This window comes from Mesoplodon densirostris, chromosome 15 (assembly GCF_025265405.1).
Source record: "Mesoplodon densirostris isolate mMesDen1 chromosome 15, mMesDen1 primary haplotype, whole genome shotgun sequence".
NCBI classification, from domain to species: Eukaryota; Metazoa; Chordata; class Mammalia; order Artiodactyla; family Ziphiidae; genus Mesoplodon; species Mesoplodon densirostris.
The window spans coordinates 59109271-59130156 of record NC_082675.1 but is presented as its reverse complement, the minus strand read 5'-3'; the positions used below and the strand labels follow the sequence as shown (position 1 = coordinate 59130156).

Genomic DNA, 20886 nt, shown 5'->3' with positions numbered 1-20886 from the left:
TTTTTTTATATTTTAAGGTAAAAGTCCAGTCCGTTGGTTCAATATTTATATCTGATTCAGAGTACTATTTATTGAATATATTTTCTTTTTACTACTGCTCTAAAATACCAATTCTATTATCTAAAAAAGTGTTCATTAGTCTATGTGTTCTCCATTCTGTCAGTTTATTTTTCAATCAATTTGCCAATATCATATTGTCTTAATTGCTGTGGATTAATAGTAAATCTCAATATATGGTAGAAATTATTCTGTTTTGAGATTGTTGTAACTATTTTTGGCCTTTTTCATTTTCTTATTAATTTAGAATTAGTTGTGAATCTCCACCCTCCCTACAAATCTGTTTGGTTTGTTTTTATAAATCAATTAGAGGAATTTGACACCATTAAAATATTGACTCTTTCAAACTGTAAGTATGGCATTCACTTCTACTTGTTTATATCATCTTTAATTTTTCTCAAAATGTTTTCCAGTTTCCTACGTAGGAGTCTTGCAAAACTTCTGCAAGATTCATTTTTTGAATTTGTATATGTGATGTTATGGTAATTGACACCATTAAATAATTTCATTTCTTATCTTTTGTTGCTCATATATAAAAATAAAATTGATTATTTTCTATATTGACATTATTGCAAGAAAACTTACTAAATTCATTTATTCAATCTACTGATTTATCTATAGAATAAATAGAAATTTTATTTATTTGAAATTTCTTTGAAATTTTCTACATACTCAAAATATATTTTCCATAAATAGTGACATTTTCCTCTTTTTTAAAACTTTTTTTAACATCAATCATATTTTTGCCCAGCTGCACAGCTTAGAATTACCAGTATAAAGTGAATAAAGGTATTTATAATGAGTATTTTTTCTTGTATCCCAATCTGAGAGAGAGTGGTTTTAATATTTATTAATCATAATGTTTGCTTTGTTTAGATACCTGGTATTAAATAAAGCAAGCTGCTTTCTATGCCTAGGTTGTTAAGATTTTTTTTGAGATTTTCAGTAATTTTAAACATAAGTGAATACTTTTCTATGATTTTTTTGAGACAGTTGTAAATTCAATTGAATTTTAAGAAATAATACAGAGAGATCCCATGTTCCTTTACCCAGTTTCTCCAGTGATAGCATCTTGCAAACTATGGTACAATATCACAACCAGGATATTTATATTGATACAGTCAAGATACAAAACATTTCCATTTTCATAAGGATACTTCATGTTGCCTTATTATTTATTTATTTATTTATTTATTTTTGGAGAACTTTGAGAGAACACATTTTATTCTCCAGAGATTTAAGCATATCATTAAAGTTTAATATATACAAATCAAGATAAGAGTAATTCCTTAATTACATCTAGTATGGATGACATAGGGAAGACTATATTTTGAGAGACCAGTTATGAAAGGAAAATATTATATAAATTTTCCACAAGGGTGTAAATAATTTAGCAGTCTATCCTGTGAGGTACTTGAAAAATTCTTAACTAAGTAAAGATATGAAGTAATTCTTTAGCAAATGAGTGGTATTCTGGGAAAGTATTTGAGTTATACCATGGATAAAAATGAGCCACTCTTCTTTTTTAACACCTTTATTGGGGTGGGGTGGGGGGCATGTTGCCTTTTAAAGCCATAGGCCACTTCTTCTATAATACTTGGTGACTATTAAGCTATTAATCATATCTGCAATTTTGTCATTTGAAGAATATTGTATAAATGGAATCATATAATATTATGTAACCTTTTGTGATTACCTGGTTTGAGTTAGCATAATTCTATGGAGATTCATCCAGGCTGTTGCATGTTTCAACACTCCTTTTTTTTTTATTTTATTGTTGAGTGGTATTCCATGATATGGTTGTACCACAGGTTGTGCAACCATTGAAGGATATTTGGGATGTTTCCTGTTTTAGCTATTATGAATAAAGCTACTATAAACAATTTGGAAACATTTTTAGTGTGTTTTTGTGTGAACCTAAGTTTTCATTTCTCTGCAATAAATGACCAAGAGTGCAACTGTTGCTTTATATATTATATATAGGATATATGATATATACATCCTACATATATATATATATATATATGGGTGTATGTGTACACACACACACACACACACACACACACACACAAAAATATATATATATATCTTTTTAAAAGAAACTACCAAACTGTTTTCCAGAGTGGCAATATCATTTTATGTACCCACCAGCAATGTGTGAGTGATCCCGTTTTCTGCATACTTACCAGCGTTGTATTGTCACTGTTTTGTTTTCTTTTTAATTTTTAGCCATTTTGATACATATATAGTGATAGCTCATTGAGGGTTTAATTTACACTTACCTAAGGCTAATAACGTTGAACATGTTTTATGCACTTATTTGCTTTCTGAATATGGCTCCTGAAGTTCTTAGAAAGTTTGCCTCTTTCTGCCTTTCTTACTCTTGTTTCACATATAATGTCCATGATTTTATATTGTATGTAGCAGGAGGCATAGGGAAAAGTACATCTATTCCATCTTCCAAGAAACAGTAGTTTTGGTATAAATCAATCCTCTGTCACTAGATATTCTCATATTGTATCTATGGGTTCCAGAGTTTCTTTGCAGTCCTTTAGGAGTTGTCCATTGAGTGAGGGTGAAGAGCCAGTAGGATTCTGGGACTCCCATGATTTCCCTGACCATAACATGTCTTTTTATTTCTATGAAGAAATATGTATTTAAACTCATTCAATCTTACAAAAGGTCTGGAAGGCAACCATTGTACAGATCATGGCCTTAGGATCATGAAACAATTTATCATGCGTATGGTGAGTGGGGGCATGAAAGATAGAACAAGGTATGCCATCTTTCTTTGTTGAAGAAGCTGTAGAGCAGAGGATATCTGTGTCTTCTACTTATCCCAAAACAATAATTGAGGCAGAGCCAAATGACTTGAGACATTCAGTATCAGTACCTGTGACCTAGTCTTACTGCTTCTCATATCCATTTGGCAAAAGACAGCCAGGCAATCAGGCTTTCCATGGATTCCTCTATCTTCTCATGCTGAAAGGAAAAGGTTAAAAGCCCTAACATTGAAAGAATGTCCTGAAGTACTTTCTGTAGATGTACTTTGGGGAAGAACATTGATTTGGCTGCTATCTCGGCAAATGCTTGCCCAGGTCTACTCCTTAGAAGATGACTATTATTTCTTGTCAAAAGCCTCACTATCAGCTTGTGCTTACTTCAAGAAGCCATTGGTTGGAATAACATCTTCCAGTAGAGGCTCTCAGCACGTAAAAATCTCCAGTTGATTTCCTGCTGTTCCAAAAGAAACACTCCAGATTGCACAACCTCACTGGGTCTGACGTATGTGGCAAGGCTTCCTGAAATGCAAGGCAGTGCCATTCACTGGAAAATCTGCCTGTAGACCATTCAGAATGCATATGGTTGACCATTTTAGGGTCAGACTTCCCAGAACAGTGACATTGATCTTCTCCCTAGGGGTAGTAGAGAAATGCTTGTTAGTATAAACTACTCCACTAGAATCTGTTTATATGTCTAGGGGAAAGATTTCAATTGCTGTATACCTCAGATATCATCAGGGAGTACTTACCCCTCACAGACCTAAATAAAATTGACTAAATTCTCAACTTTACAGCATGGGGGAAAAACTTAAAACTCTGCCTTATAAATCCTGTGGATTCCCCAGGATTTATTTTGTAATGGCACCTCTTTCTTCAGATATTATTTCCAGGTTGGGGGGGGTGTTCTTCTTCACCCTGAATCATCTTAGGGGCTAATTTCAGCTAGTTTTCAAAATCTTTTTTACACCCAACAAGCATATATACCCAAAACTTATATAAAATTTCACTGAATGTTTAGGTTCAAGAGAAGGGACTATACAAGAATACAAGCAACTTCCTTTCTTTTTTCCGGCTCTCACAGTCTTCCTCTTTCCAAACTTTGTTTTATATCTTCTCACTTTGAAGACTGACCTTAGCTGAACTACAGCTCCTCTGAGTGTCTTCTGCTATCTACCTAATTACTTTTCAAATGCTTCTAATGTAACACTCTTTAAAATACTGTGTAATTGCTTGCTTATTTTTATATATTCTCCTACATAGAGATTATAAATTCTATGTGGGTAGAAATCAAATCTATATCTTTCAACATTGTAGATTCTGTGCCTAGGTGAGTGTGCAACACATATTACACGCTCAAATGATGTTATTATTGATAAATACTCTGATTCATTACATTTGCATCAGTGCTGATTCATCCATGATTTAACTTCTTGTTCAAGAGAAAGTGTCCAGTACAATATACTCCAAAGTGTTTCTGCTTTATACATACATACACACACACACACACGCACATACACACACACAATTAAGATAATTTATTTAAGTAATTCTTTGAGAAAGTTCTTATCAAGAGATTATTTGAACCTTTATTTTTTTAACCATTTTCCTGTTTTTAAATTGGATCAATGATTAATTTCTTAGAGGTGTATACTATCTCAGAGTTATATCGTCAATTTACTACATTTCAGATTTTAGGTAAACCATATAAAAGTATTCCACTATCTTAAGATTTTTAAAAAGTCTTCTAGTGAAAATTAAACAATAAGCTTCTAATATTTTCTCTCAGTTACATATTGTAGTTTTTTTGTTTTTGTTTTTATTTTTGTGGTATGTGGGCCTCTCACTATTGTGGTCTCTCCCATTGCAGAGCACAGGCTCCAGACACACAGGCTCAGTGACCATGGCTCACGGACCAAGCCACTCCGCAGCATGCGGGATCCTCCCAGACCAGGGCATGAACCCGCGTCCCCTGCATTGGTAGGTGGACTCTCAACCACTGCACCACCAGGGAAGCCCACATATTGTAGTTTTAAATTACTCCAATTTCATATTTACAACTAAAATATTTTAAAGTTATTGTTTACTCTTTGAAGGCATTAAATCAATTATTCTGGGCAAATCATCCAGAACACATTAAGGTTTTTTAATTAATTAAAAACTTTATATTTTTATGATTATTGTAAACATACCCTTCTGAATGCTCTATGATTTACTTGTTGGGAAGAAAGCATTCCCTCATGGGTAAATATAAATAGCAAAAGTGATTTTGTTTTAATATAATTTCATGGTTACGTTGGAAAATTTCTTTTTAAAACTTACAATATAGCATTCCTTGAGTTTGAATTGTGGTTTCTTTTTTTTTTAAAGCACCATCATAAATGTTACTTTGGTTGATCCTTATAGAATTCCTATGTATTGATATAGCTTGTACTATACTGGTCTCAGCAGGCTCTTTTGGGACCTTTGAATTTAAATAAACAACTATGAAATCTAAAGATTCACATGTGATCCTCAGGTCACAGAGCACTTTTCAGAGTAACTATTTTTATTTCCCCATGAAACTGAAAAACAACCCTATGCATTTTCAAAATAAATTGCAAGCAATTCCACAAGATTTATCTTTTCTGAGAGAAAGATCAGTAAAAGCACAAAGAACAATAGAGGAAAAAATAGAAATTGTGTCATTGCTTATGCACTGAATGCTGTTAGAATTGCTGTGTAGGGGAGCAAAAGCTGCTACTCCAAAATGTCTCTTTGGCAGAAGGAGTATTTTGAGCTGACAACAGTCAAGGCCCAAAACAAGCAGGAATAAATTTTGACTTTCCCCCAACTGCCTAAAAGAATGTAAATAAAGGACATATTCCAAGAAGGAAACTACTATCATAGCTAACTACAGTATGAACTAGATATACTAGAGATGGTGAAACCTAGCAAAGTCAGTTTGTTAAAATTCCTCTCCATGTTCCATTGTCTCTGCACGTCCCAGAAAATATTTGTTTACAAACATTTCTTTTTCCATCTCCATGCAAGTTGCCTTCCTCCACATTGAAGTCCCAAACCACTACCCCAAATATCCTCTTTTGTTTGTACCTGTATTTAAGGTGAGGGTTTCAGCTACTTAGGTGAATTACTCAGTTTTCTTGGGTCTCTCCTATATATACATATTATTAAACCTCTGTTTGATTGTTTCATTCTAATCTATCTCATATCAATTTACTTTCTAGTCCAGCCAAAATAACCTGGAAGGGTAGTGGCAAATTTCTTCCTATCCTAAAGCTGGTAATTGCTAAAACCACAGTAGTTTAACTTCTCTGCAATTTTCACTTCCCACAACTTCATTTTTCTTGAGCATAGTCATAAGGAATAAATTTCCTTGAAGGTAGGCTATATGCCCTATAAATTTTTGGATTTTAACATCCCATTGCATGTATGTGTCTTCCACCATGATTGTATAAATTCCTTTAGAGTGGAGATCATGATTATTATGTGTGTGTGGGTCTGTGTGCATGCAGGTGTCTCCATATCTCAAACAGCTAGAAAAAAATTGAATTCGGTAGAATTGAATTGAATAGTAGAATTGAATTTTTCTACTATGCATTGAAAAAGTGCATCCTGTGTTTGGTTATTATTATTTTCTACACCAAAAGATTCTGAAATTAATTAATTTTTTATTTGTGGTTCAAAATCAACAATATGAATAATTATTGTGCCAATATTCAATGCTGTTCTAAATGCTTTTGTAGTGGAGTGGTACTGTTTGTTCTTTACTTATAACATAGATGGTGGATAAAACAAAATAGAGATTGCAGCCATACTCCAGGAATTTGTGTTTCAGGCTCAGAAGTTTCAACCATGTTTCACAAATGACAGTGTATTCACTGTAAGTATTTGAACAGGCTGAAATACATAGGATGGGACTGTCATGAATGAGGAAATAAAAAACGTAATGAAATAAGACTCTCAGATCTCTCTGCAGAGCTTCAGACCAAAATATTCACTATTTTCACTTGAGTGAAACACAGACATGGCAAAGTTAACTTTTCCCAAATTGAACTTGTGGTTCTCCTCCTTTCTTTCTCTTCTCAATAAATGTTATAACTATCTGTCCATCTGCAAATGCCAGGAATCTGAGAGCTTCTTTGGCATCATCCTCCTTCCTTGTTCTCCATATATCACTAAATGCCATAGGTTCAACCTCTAAACATTTTGCAAATCTATAAGTTTCCCTCCAACCTACTGTCATTATCATAGTATAGGCCATCAATATTTCTCACTTAGATTACTATATATCTACTTAATCTTTCTAGTTTTCCAACTTAAAATTCATTTACCACATTACAGCCAGAGTTAGTATCCCCAAATAACATTACAATAGAGTCCAAATTTTTAAAAAACAATAATCATACTTAACACTTATTAAACATTTACTATACACAAGGCACTATACTGGATGCCTTCTATGCTTTATCTCTTTGAATCCTCTGACCAATTTCATGAGTTAAATACCAATATTATTAAAACATTTTAAAATGAGTACTATATATTTTAGAGACATAAAGTAAATTTCCTAAAATCAGAAAGCTGGTAGTGGTAGAGCCAGGATTTAAACTCAGCCAGTCTGACTTCAGATGCCTCACTCAAAAATATGATTCAATTTAATATATTAATAAGCAAGTTTAATATATCTCTTAAATTTTACTTTTCTTTCCTGAACTCTAAGATTTAGCCACACTGAAATTATCTACGTTCTTTTTTTGTTCCATCATCTTTATAATATCTGAGATTTTGATTTCAGTTTTCCTTTTTCTTTACTTTTTTGTAACTCCTACTCAGTTTAGGTGCTGTTTCTTACAGGAATCATTCCTTAACTTTCCAAGAATATATCAGAAGTAAGATTGAAATGACACAAAATACCTTTTCCAATCACAATGGAATGAAACCAATAGCAAAAGGAGAGGAAAACTGAAATATTTACAAATATATGGAAATTAAAAAACCAAAGGGTGAAAGAAGAAATCAGATGTTAAATTAGAAAATATTTAGAGATTAATGAACATGAAAACACAACATTCCAAAACTTATGGAATGGAGCAATAACATTAAAAGGGAAATTTATAACTCTAAATGCATACATTAAAAAGAAATATCCCAAATTAACAAACTAACTTTAAACCCTAAGTAACTAGAAAAAGAACAAACTAAACCCAGAATGAGTAGAAAGAAGGAAACAATAAGAAGAAATAATAAATAATTAGAAGAGCAGTAAATAAAATAGAGAATAAAAAACTGTAGAGAAAATTAATGACACAAAGTGTTGATTTTTCAAAACAATGAATAAAATTGACAATGGCTCTAATAGCTAGGTTGACTAAGAAAAAGAGTTTAATCAAATAACTAAAATCTGAAATTAAAGTAGGAACATTACTACCAACCTTACAGAAATGAAAAGAATAATAAGATAATTTTATACAAATAAATTAATTTATAGCATTACCAAACAACCTACAAAAATATTAATTGAAAATGGATCAGTGACCTAAAGACCAGATTATAAAAGTCTGAGAAGAAAACATAAGGTTAGATATTCATGATCTTGAATTTGGTAATAGATCCTAAGCTATGATACCAAAAGCATGAGCAACAATAAAAAAACAAATAAATTGGACTTGATAAAATTAAGGATTTTTTATTCATCAAAGGCTACCATTAATAAAGCAAAAAAATCACCTACAGAATAGAAGAAAATATTCACAAAATATATATCTTGTAACTAACTGTTTATATTCCAGAATATGCAATGAACTTATATAAGTTAATAACAAGTAAACAAAGTAAAATGTTTTATAGTTTTCAGTGTACAACATTATCTCTTTAGCTAAGTTTATTCTGAAATATGTATGTATATATGTATTATTTATGTATTCAATTATTTATTTATATCAGCATGGACTCAGGGATGCTTATTTTATTCCTTGAGTTATAATCCAAAACTTTCATTATATATCTAGTTGCTCTGAAGTATTTACTTTTGATCCTATTGTAAATGAAATCATTTTCTTACTTTGTTTTTCAGATTGTTCATTGTTAGTATACAGAAATACAACTGATGTTTGTGTGTTGATTTTGAATTGTTCAACTTTGCTGAATTTGTTTAGAAGTTCTAAGTGTGTGTGTGTGTGTGTGTGTGTGTGTGTGTGTGTTGTGGAATCTTTAGAGTTTTCTACATATAAAACCATATTGTCTGCAAACAGAGATAATTTTACTCCTTTTCCAATTTGTATGCCATTTTATTCTTGCCTTTTTGCTCTGGCTAGAACTTCCACTACTACATTAAATAAAAATGTTAAAGCAGGTGTCCTTGTCTTGTTTCTGATATTAGAGGAATAGCTTTTAGCCTTTCACTTTTGATTATAATGTTAAGATGCAAACTTGCAGTGCATGATTAGAAAGAACTGATACATTTGTTCCATGGTTTGTTCCTTAGGTAATATGACTAAGGGACCTCAAATCATGAAATTCTTCTGATGAAGAAGAAACCCATCTGACTTCGCTTTAAGCAGAAACTCCTTTCTTCTATTTCCCTGGGTTACATCCTATGTACTCTATGTAATCTATGTGCTGTAATTAAGTACAGTACATGATTCTCTTGATTAGTAACCTAATTAAAAATTATTCTTCATTATGAAATCTAAAAATTAATCATAACATTTATGTTGAATATATTTAAATATAAACTTTTTCTTGCATTATTCTCAGAATATGCATATAAGACCCAGGTTAGGATCGACAATGAGCCCGCTTATTGGGATAACTTGGACACTGCTGATAAGGTAGGTATCTTCTTTAGATCTTTTCAATCTCTGACGTCAGTTTATGCTTTAACCTCAAATTCTTTCACCACAGAGTAGAAGATGAATTTACTCAAACAGAAGAGCAAATTTTTAATAGCAATCAGGAATTAAATAAGAATTAGCAAAAAACCATGACTCCTTGTCACTCCGAATATTTCAACATTCCCTTATTTTTTTAAATATAAAAGTAAAGGTATTGATGTAATATTGCCAATGAGATCATAAAATTAGTAAAATAGTTTATTATTCTCCCTCAGATTTGCACAAAACTCTGTCCTAGACCCTAATGTGATGATAATTTTTATTAGAAACATTTAGTTGAATATATATCTTCATTATATTATTTTCCTTTGTAAACAGAAATTTTAAATTTTTTAAAAAAATGGCTAAAACTTCCAAAACTATGTTGAATAATAGTGGGCAACCTTGTTTTGTTCCTGATCTTAGTGGAAATGGTTTCAGTTTTTAACCATTGAGAATGATGTTGACTGTGGGTTTGTCATATATGGCCTTTATTATGTTGAGGAAAGTTCCCTCTATGCCTACTTTCTGGGAGGTTTTTAGCATAAATTGGTGTTGAATTTTGTCAAGAGATTCTTCTGCACCTATTGAGATGATCAGGTAGTTTTTCTCTTTCAATTTATTAATATGGTGTATCACATTGATTGATTTGTGTGTATTGAAGAATCCTTGCATTCCTGGGATAAACCCCACTTGATCATGCTGTACGATCCTTTTAATGTGCTGTTGGATTCCGTTTGCTAGTATTTTTTTAAGGATTTTGGCATATATACTCATCAGTGATATTGACCTGTAGTTTTCTTTCTTTGTGACATCTTTGTCTGGTATACAGAGTGAAGTAAGTAAGAAAGAGAAAAATAAATACCACATGCTAACACATATATACAGAATCTTAAAAAAAATATGGTGATGAAGAACATAAGGGCAGGACAGGAATAAAGATGAAGACATAGAGAATGGACTTGAGGACATGAGGAGGACAAGTGTAAGTTGGGATGAAGTGAGAGAGTGGCATGGACATATATACACTATAAAATGTAAAATAGATAGCTAGTGGGAAGCAGCCACATAGCACAGGGAGATCAGCTCGGTGCTTTGTGACCACCTAGAGTGGTGAGATAGGGATTGTGGGAGGGAGACGCAAGAGGGAGGAGATATGGGGATATATGTAAATGTATAGGTGATTCACTATGTTATAAAGCAGAAACTAACACACCATTGTAAAGCAATTATACTCCAATAAAGATGTTAAAAAAATGTTTTATTGGGCTTCCCTGGTGGTGCAGTGGTTGAGAGTCTGCCTGCCAATGCATGGGCAGCGGGTTCATGCCCCGGTCTGGGAGGATCCCACATGCTGAGGAGCGGCTAAGCCCATGAGCCATGGCCACTGAGCTTGTGCATCTGGATCTTGGTCTCAGCAATGGGAGAAGCCGCAACGGTGAGAGGCCCATTTACCAAAAAAAAAAAAAAAAAAAAAAAGTTTTATTATCTCATCTATTTGATGAAACTATTTTAAAAATAGCTGCATTAATTGGAATATTGGTACTATACAAGCCACTGGAAAGAGCTGTTTTTTTCTATATTTATGAGATATATTAAGACTATTTAAGAGCCATATATAAACAAAATCATTTGTTTCCAGGGACATTTGGATATGGGGGGAAAATGTTGAAGTGATTGTGAATATTTAGAATAAAAGAATATTTCAATTATTTAAAAAAAAAGCTGTGTTACCCAAGAGAAAGTACACTTTTGGTGCTAATACAATCATGAATACTGAGATGTTTCTCCTCCCCACAAGAGTAGGCTTGGCCATGTCACTGCTTAGGTCAATGATTTTTAAGCAAATGAGTCAACCTGTTAGTTCTGGGTCACAGTCTGAAGAGACACTAATAGTGCTTCTGCTAATTCCCAAAGAGAAAAGCATAAGGCAGGTAACTCTTGGTCCCAGAAGAATGAAGAAGTATGAGAAGCAGTCCTAAATCCAACTCAAAGATTGGAGCACAACCCAGATGACTCACAGCCTGAAACAGATCTGCTCCATCAACCTCATAGACTTGTGAAATAAAAAAACCATCAACACTAGTTGCTTCAATCTCCTGAATTTGAGGTGGTTTGTTACACAGCAATTGATATAGCATATTGATTGATATAGCATATTAAAGGATCATTTATGAGTTTGATATAGCTAGAGATGAAGAATACTACACATTTGTGGGTGAAATGGTGAATGTTAAGAGATAAATCTGCATATACACACTCAAGTGTTTTTGTTCTGGGTGAAATGTTCTTGTCTTGTCACAGAAAGAATTCTGAGACAAGACAGGAAGGTTAAGAAAGCAAAGTGAGAATTTAAGTGATAGTACACTCTTGAGATGAGATCAGGCAGTTTCAGGTGAATAGCTGCCCTGAGTGTTATTGGCAAGCCTGTTATGTGGGGTGTACAAAAGAAGGGATGGAATATTCATTGGGGAGGGAGGGGTTTGGGGTTGTATTCCCTGATTTTTATCCCAGTGTCACCTCCCCAAGGGATGGAAGGATTTTTGTCCTTCTTTCACTTTGATCAAAAGTGTCATGAGTTTGGTACATGATGGGTACATCTTATCTGCAAGGCTAATTTTATTGTAATGAGAGCATAAAGAACAATAGGTTACATTTGGACCCTGGAGATTCCTGCCTTTTCCCACCTTTCTTTGTCTGCCTCCAGGACATTTATCACCCTTTCCTACCATCTGGCCCATGCACCCCTTTCTCTGCTCATATCTAGCTACCTGCTTGCTGTAACACTTTCTAACTCTAAGATTATATGCTTTGGAAACAATAAGAAACTTTCAAATACACAATTTAAAAAATAAAATTATTACACCTGTATACCATTAAATATTTTTCTAACCTAGTTTCAACTGCAGCCAAACATAATCAGGAATATATCAGGCTTAAAAATGGTGACTTGTTGGCTTCCAAACCATTATTAAACAAACACCCACATGCAAGAGGTAATCTATACAGTAGATTTAACAAAGCTTATTTCCCTGTAGGAGATAGGAGAGAACACCATTAAAATACTTTTAATGATATTGCCTTGTTTTCTTTTGTTGTTGTTACTATTCAACATTAATTGAAATTTTATCCTTAAAACAAATCCAAGAAGTAGATAGGAAAATTACTATTACTGTTACCTCCTAGAATTTGAGTAAAATGTTGTACAGAAATGAAGTGACTGTCCTCTTAGAGGCAATATTTTTGTTAAGAATTTATTTTTTTTACCTATGATAAACTTTAATTTATAATTTAGACTCAGTAAGAGATTAACAACTACCAATAAAACAGTACAAATTTTAAAATATAGTGTAATAAAAGTTATGTGAATGTTTGACCTATGTTTGACCACTTCTGACCACTACCTATGTTTGACCACTTCTGTTGATCAGGAACTGTTGTTCTGGAAGCAGACAAGTAGAGCATTTAGAAAACATTAATTATTAGAAAGTTTTCTTGCAATGAGCTGAAATTTTCCTCTCTATAGTTTCCATCTATTGGTTTCAGATCTATACTTTCAAAAAAGTTATATTACTCATTTTATAAATGGAAACTTAAGGCTCATGTAGGTTACATAACTTTATCTCAGGCCACGCAGCAAGCCAGCAGTGACTAGAATCCATCTCCACTCCCATTCAAGCTCTTTCTTATTTCACTTCTTTAAGGGAATCCCTTAGTGTGTACAAAGTACTATCTTAAGTCAAGAAAATGCATAATACAACAAAATTGAGCCTCTGTTCTCAAAGTGCTTAAAGTTTGGGACAGTGGGAGAACACAAAATTAAAAATTGTACCAATTGTGATAAGGAGTAAGGCAGAAGTATAAAAATTGTGGCCATGGGTTATCTCTGATACCTAAGTTATCTTTTGTCCTGGACTATATACAAAAAAAAGTATATATCAATATATCTATCTATCTATCTATCTATCTATCTATATATCTATCTATATATATATATATAATACATATATATATATATATGTAATATAAATCAAAATAGAAGAAAGTTTTTGAAAAAATAATTTGTCAGTGTATTTAAGTGAAACTCTAACAAAATAAATATAATAAATTCAATTTAATTACAAAGGTATTTAATCCTCAGCCTTATTAGAAATAATAAAAATAATTCAAGTACTCTAGATTCTACTTTTTTGATGTGTTAATATATCCACTCACTGAAACTTCCTACACCTGGGCATGGCCCCCAACATCTGACAACTGCTTGGATTAAGACATTTTGGAGCAATATGAAATATAATTTAAATTTGCTATTTAGTTTAGCTCTTAACCAACTCTGAAGTCAACGCAAGTCCTTTAACCAATCTGGTATGAAGGAGGTCTAGAGATTTCTGCTGTCTTTCTAATAATCCCCTCAGTGTCCTACTCACTGCTGCCTACACAACACCAGACTCTAATACAGGTTTCCTATTACTGTTAGCACAAGTTTCTGTGCCCAATGCACAATGAGGCCAAAAAAACTGAAACATTAGAGTTTGGAGCAGAGGAAGATTTATTGTAGGGCCATGCTAAGATACAGGTGGCTATTACTCTGAAAACCCCAGCTCCTGAGGCTTTGAGGAAGATGGCGAAAGAGTAAGACGTGGAGATCACCTTCCTCCCCACAGATACACCAGAAATACATATATACGTGGAACAACTCCTACACAACACCTACTGAATGCTGGCAGAAGACCTCAGACCTCACAAAAGGCAAGAAAGTCCCCATGTACCTGGGTAGGGCAAAAGAAAAAAAAAATAAACAGAGACAAAATAATCGAGATGGGACCTGCACCAGTGGGAGGGAGCTGTGAAGGAGGAAAGGTTTCCACACACTAGGAAGCCCCTTCACAGGTGGAGACTGTGGGTGGCGGAGGGGGAAGCTTTGGAGGCACAGGGGAGAGCACAGCAACAGTGGTGCAGAGGGCAAAGAGGAGAGATTCCCACACAGAGGATCAGTGCCGACCGGCACTCACAAGCCCGACAAGCTTGTCTGCTCACCCGCCGCGGCATGCAGGGCTGGGAGCTGAGGCTCGGGCTTTGGTCGGAGTGCAGGGAGAGGACTGGGGTTGGCAGCATGAACACAACTAACACAACCTGTTAGTGCACCACGGCTAGCTGGGAGGGAGTCCGGGGAAAAGTCTGGACCCACCAAAGAGGTAAGATAATTTTTCTTCCCTCTTTGTTTCCTGGTGGGCGAGGAGAGGGGATTAAGAGCACTGCTTAAAGGAGCTCCAGAGACGAATGCGAGACACGGCTAAAAGCACGGACACCAGAGACGGGCATGAGATGCTAAGGCTGCTGTTGCCACCACCAAGAAGCCTGTGTGCAAGCACAGGTCACTATCCACAACTCCTCCCGGGAGCCTGTGCAGCCCACCACTGCCAGGGTGCTAGGATCCAGGGACAGCTTCCCCGGGAGAATGCACGGCGCGCCGAAGCCTGGTGCAACGTCCCACTGGCCTCTGCCTCTGCAGGCTTGCCCCACATCGGCACCCCTCCCTCCCCACAGCCTAAGTGAGCCAGAGTCCCAGAGCAGATGCTCCTTTAACCCTGTCCTGTCTGAGAGAAGAACAGATGCACTCCGGCGACCTACATGCAGAGGCAGGGCCAAATCCAAAGCTGAGCCCCGGGAGCTGTGTGAACAAAGAAGAGAAAGGGAAATCTCTCCCAGCAGCCTCATAAGCAGCAGATTAAAACTCCACAATCAACTTCATGTACCCTGCATCTGTGGAATACATGAATACACAATGAGTCATCCCAAATTGAGGAGGTGGACTTTGAGAGCAAGATTTATTATTTTTTCCCCTTTTCCTCTTTTTGTGAGTGTGTATGCGTACACTTCTGTGTGAGATTTTGTCTGTATACCTTTGCTTCCATCATTTGTCATAGGGTTCTATCGGTCAGGTTTTTTTTTTCCTTTTTCATAAAAATTTTTTTTTCTTAATAATTATTTTTTATTTTAATAACTTTATTTTATTTTATTTGATCTTCTTTCTTTCTTACCTTCCTTCCTTCCTTCCCTCCCTCTCTGCCTCCCTCTTTCTATCTTTCTTTCTTTTTTTCTTTCTTTCTTTCTTTCTACATTTTCTCCCTTTTATTCTGAGACAAGTGGATGAAAGAATCTTAGTTCTGCAGCTGGGAATCAGTGCTGTGCCTCTGAGGTGGGAGAGCCAACTTCAGAACACTGGTCCACAAGAGACCTCCCAGCTCCACATAATATCAAATGGCGAAAATCTCACAGAGATCTCCATCTCAACACCAGCACACAGCTTCACTCAACGACCAGCAAGTTACAGTTCTGGACACCCTATGCCAAACAACTAGCAAGACAGGAACACAACACCACCCATTAGCAGAGAGGCTGCCTGAAATCATAATAAGGCCACAGAAACCCCCCAAAAAAATGCTAGACGTGGACCTGCCCACCAGAAATACAAGATCCAGACTCATCCACCAGAACACAGGCACTAGTCCCCTCCATGAGGAAGCCTACACAACCCACTGAACCAACTTTAGCCACTGGGGACAGACACCAAAAACAACAGGAACAACAAACCTGTAGCCTGCAAAAAGGACACCTCAAACACAGTAAGATAAGCAAAATGAGAAGACAGGGAAACACACAGCAGATGAAGGAGCAAGATAAAAATCCACGAGACTTAACAAATGAAGCGGAAATAGGCAGTCTACCTGAAAAGAATTCAGAATAATGATAGTAAAGATGATACAAAATCTTGGAAATAGAACTCAGAAAATGCAAGAAACATTTAACAAGGACATAGAAGAACTAAAGATGAAACAAGCAATGATGAGCAACAAAATAAATGAAATTAAAAACACTCTAGATGTGATCAATAGCAAAATAACTGAGGTAGAAGAACGGAGAAGTGTCCTGGAAGATAAAATAGTGGAAATAACTACTGCAGAGCAGAATAAAGAAAAAAGAATGAAAAGAACTGAGGACAGTCTCAGAGACCTCTGGGGCAACATTAAACACATGAACATTCGAATTATAGGGGGTCCAAAAGAAGAAGAGAAAAAGAAAGGGACTGAGAAAATATTTGAAGAGATTATAGTTGCAAACTTCTGTAATATGGGAAAGGAAATAGTTTATCAAGTCCAGGAAGCACAGAAAGTCCCATACAGGATAAATCCAAGGAGAAATACGCCAAGACACATATTAATCAAACCATCAAAAATTAAATACAAAGAAAACATTAAACGCAGCAAGGAAAAAAAATCAAATAACACAAGGGAATCCCCATAAGGTTAACAGTTGATCTTTCAGAAGAAACTCTGAAAGCCAGAAGAGACTGGCAGGACATATTTAAAGTGATGAAGAAGAAAAACCTACAACCAAGATTACTCTACCCAGCAAGGATTTCATTCAGATTTGATGGAGAAATTAAAACATTTACAGAGAAGCAAAACCTGAGAGAGTTCAGCACCATCAAACCAGCTTTACAACAAATGCTAAAGGAAGTTCTGTAGGCAAGATACACAAGAGAAGGAAAGGACCAACAATAGCAAACACAAAACAATTAAGAAAATGGGAATATGAAAATACATGTTGATAATTACCTTAAATGTAAATGGACTAAATGCTCCCACCAAAAGACACAGACTGGCTGAATGGATACAAAAGCAAGACCCATATATATGCTGTCTATAAGAGATGAACTTCAGACCTAGAGACATATACAGACTGAAAGTAAGGGGATGGAAAAATATATTCCATGCAAATGGAAACCAAAAGAAAGCTGGAGTAGCAATTCTCATATCAGACGAAATACATTTTAAAATAAAGACTATTAGAAGAGACAAAGAAGGACACTACATAATGATCAAGGGATCGATCCAAGAAGAAGATATAAGAATTGTAAATATTTATGCACCCAACATAGGAGCACCTCAATACATAAGGCAAATACTAACTGCCATAAAAGGGGAAAACAACAGTAGCACATTAATTGTAGGGGACTTTAACACCCACTTTCACCATTGGACAGATCATCCAAAATGAAAATAAATAAGGAAACACAAGCTTTAAATGCTACATTAAACAAGATGGACTTAATTGATATTTATAGGACATTCCATCCAAAAACACAGAATACTCATTTTTCTCATGTACTCATGGAACATTCTCCAGGATAGATCATATCTTGGGTCACAAATCAAGCCTTGGTAAATTTAAGAAAATTGAAACTGTATCAAGTATTTTTTCCAACTACAATGCTTTGAGACTAGATATCAAATACAGGAAAAGATATGTAAAAAATACAAACACATGGAGGTTAAACAATACATTACTTAAAAACGAAGTGATCACTGAAGAAAGCAAAGAGGAAATAAAAAAAAAACCTAGAAACAAATGACAATGTAGACACGATGACCCAAAAACTAAGAGATGCAGAAAAAGCAGTTCTAAGAAGGAAGTTTATAGCAATACAATGCTACATTAAGAAATAGGAAACAACACGAATAAACAACCTAACCTTGCAAATAAAGCAATTAGAGAAAGAAGAATAGAAAAACCCCATAGTTAGCAGAAGGAAATAAATCATAAAGATCAGATCAGAAATAAATGAAAAAGAAATGAAGGAAATGAGAGCAAAGATCAGTAAAACTAAATGTTGGTTCTTTGAGAAGATAAACAAAATTGATAAACCATTAGCCAGACTCATCAAGAAAAAAAGGGAGAAGACTCAAATCAATAGAATTAGAAATGAAAAAGGAGAAGTAACAACTGACACTGCAGAAATACAAAAGATCATGAGAGATTACTATAAGCAACTCTATGCCAATAAAATGGACAACCTGGAAGAAATGGACAAATTCTTAGAAATGCACAACCTGCCAAGACTGAATCAGGAAGAAATAGAAAATATGAACAGACCAATCACAAGCACTGAAATTGAAACTGTGATTAAAAATCTTCCGACAAACAAAAGCCTAGGACCAGATGGCTTCACAGGTGAATTCTATCAAGCATTTAGAGAAGAGCTAACACCTTTCCTTCTCAAACTCTTCCAAAATATAGCAGAGGGAGGAACACTCCCAAACTCATTTTACGAGGTCACCATCACCTTGATACCAAAACCAGACAAGGATGTCACAAAGAAAGAAAACTACAGGCCAATATCACTAATGAACATAGCTGCAAAAATCCTCAACAAAATACTAGCAAACAGAATCCAACAGCACATTAAAAGGATCATACACCATGATCAAGTGGGGTTTATTCCAGGAATGCAAGGATTCTTCAATATACGCAAATCAATCAACATGATACACCATATTAAAAAATTGAAGAAGAAAAACCATATAATCATCTCAATAGATGCAGAGAAAGCTTTCGACAAAATTCAACACCCATTTATGATAAAAACCCTGCAGAAAGTAGGCATAGAGGGAACTTTCCTCAACATAATAAAGGCCATATATGACAAACCCACAGCCAGCATCGTCCTCAATGGTCAAAAACTGAAACCACTTCCACTAAGATCGGGAACAAGACAAGGTTGCCCACTCTCACCACTCTTATTCAACATAGTTTTGGAAGTTTTAGCCACAACAATCAGAGAAGAAAAGGAAATAAAAGGAATCCAAATTGGAAAAGAAGAAGTAAAGCTGTCAATGTTTGCAGATGACATGATACTATACATAGAGAATCCTAAAGATGCTACCAGAAAACTACTAGAGCTAATCAATGAATTTGGTAAAGTTGCAGGATACAAAATTAATGCACAGAAATCTCTGGCATTCCTATATACTAATGATGAAAAATCTGAAAGTGGAATCAAGGAAACACTCCCATTTACCATTGCAACAAAAAGAATAAAATATCTAAGAATAAACCTACCTAAGGAGATAAAAGACCTGTATGCAGAAAATTATAAGACACTGATGAAAGAAATTAAAGATGATACAAATAGATGGAGAGATGTACCATGTTCTTGGATTGGAAGAATCAACTTTGTGAAAATGACTCTACTACCCAAAACAATCTACAGATTCAAAGCAAACCCTATCAAACTACCCCTGGCATTTTTCACAGAACTAGAACAAAAAATTTCACAATTTGTATGGAAACACAAAAGACCCCGAATAGCCAAAGCAATCTTGAGAACGAAAAATGAAGCTGGAGGAATCAGGCTCCCTGACTTCAGACTATACTACAAAGCTACAGTAATCAAGACAGTATGGTACTGGCACAAAAACAGAAATATAGATCAATGGAACAGGATAGAAAGCCCAGAGTTAAACCCAAGGACATACGGTCACCTTATCTTTGATAAAGGAGGCAGGAATGTACAGTGGAGAAAGGACAGTCTCTTCAATAAGTGGTACTGGGAAAACTGGATAGGGACATGTAAAAGTATGAGATTAGATCACTCCCTAACACCATACACAAAAATAAGCTCAAAATAGATTAAAGACCTAAATGTAAGGCCACACACTATCAAACTCTTAGAGGAAAACATAGCCAGAACACTCTATGACATAAATCACAGCAAGATCCTTTTTGACCCACCTCCTAGAGAAATGGAAATAAAGACAAAAATAAACACATGGGACCTAATGAAACTTAAAAGCTTTTGCACAGCAAAGGAAACCATAAAGAAGACCAAAAGACAACCCTCAGAATGGGAGAAAATATTTGCAAATGAAGCAACTGACAAAGGATTAATCTCCAAAATTTATAAGCAGCTCATGCAGCTCAATAACAAAAAAAACAAACAACCCAATCCAAAAATGGGCAGAAGACCTAAATAGACATTTCTCCACAGAAGATATACAGACTGCCAACAAACACATGAAAGGATGCTCAACATCTTTACTCATTAGAGAAATGCAAATCAAAACTACAATGAGATATCATCTCACACCAGTCAGAATGGCCATCATCAAAAAATCTAGAAACAATAAATGCTGGAGAGGGTGTGGAGAAAAGGGACCACTCTTGCACTGCTGGTGGGAATGTGAATTGGTACAGCCACTATGTAGAACAGTATGGAGGTTCCTTAAAAAACTACAAATAGAACTACCATATGACCCAGCAATCCCACTACTGGGCATATACCCTGAGAAAACCATAATTCAAAAAGAGACATGTACCAAAATGTTCATAGC

General features: G+C 35.0%; 1 protein-coding gene across 1 annotated transcript in view; it reads left to right on the top strand.

Annotated features, from left to right (window-relative positions):
* RIT2 (Ras like without CAAX 2) overlaps positions 1–20886 on the top strand; it is a 534011-nt gene that overhangs the window by 213247 nt on the left and 299878 nt on the right. Inside the window, 1 exon segment of the mRNA XM_060119529.1 lies at positions 9600–9670. Coding sequence (XP_059975512.1) covers positions 9600–9670 — 71 coding nt within the window.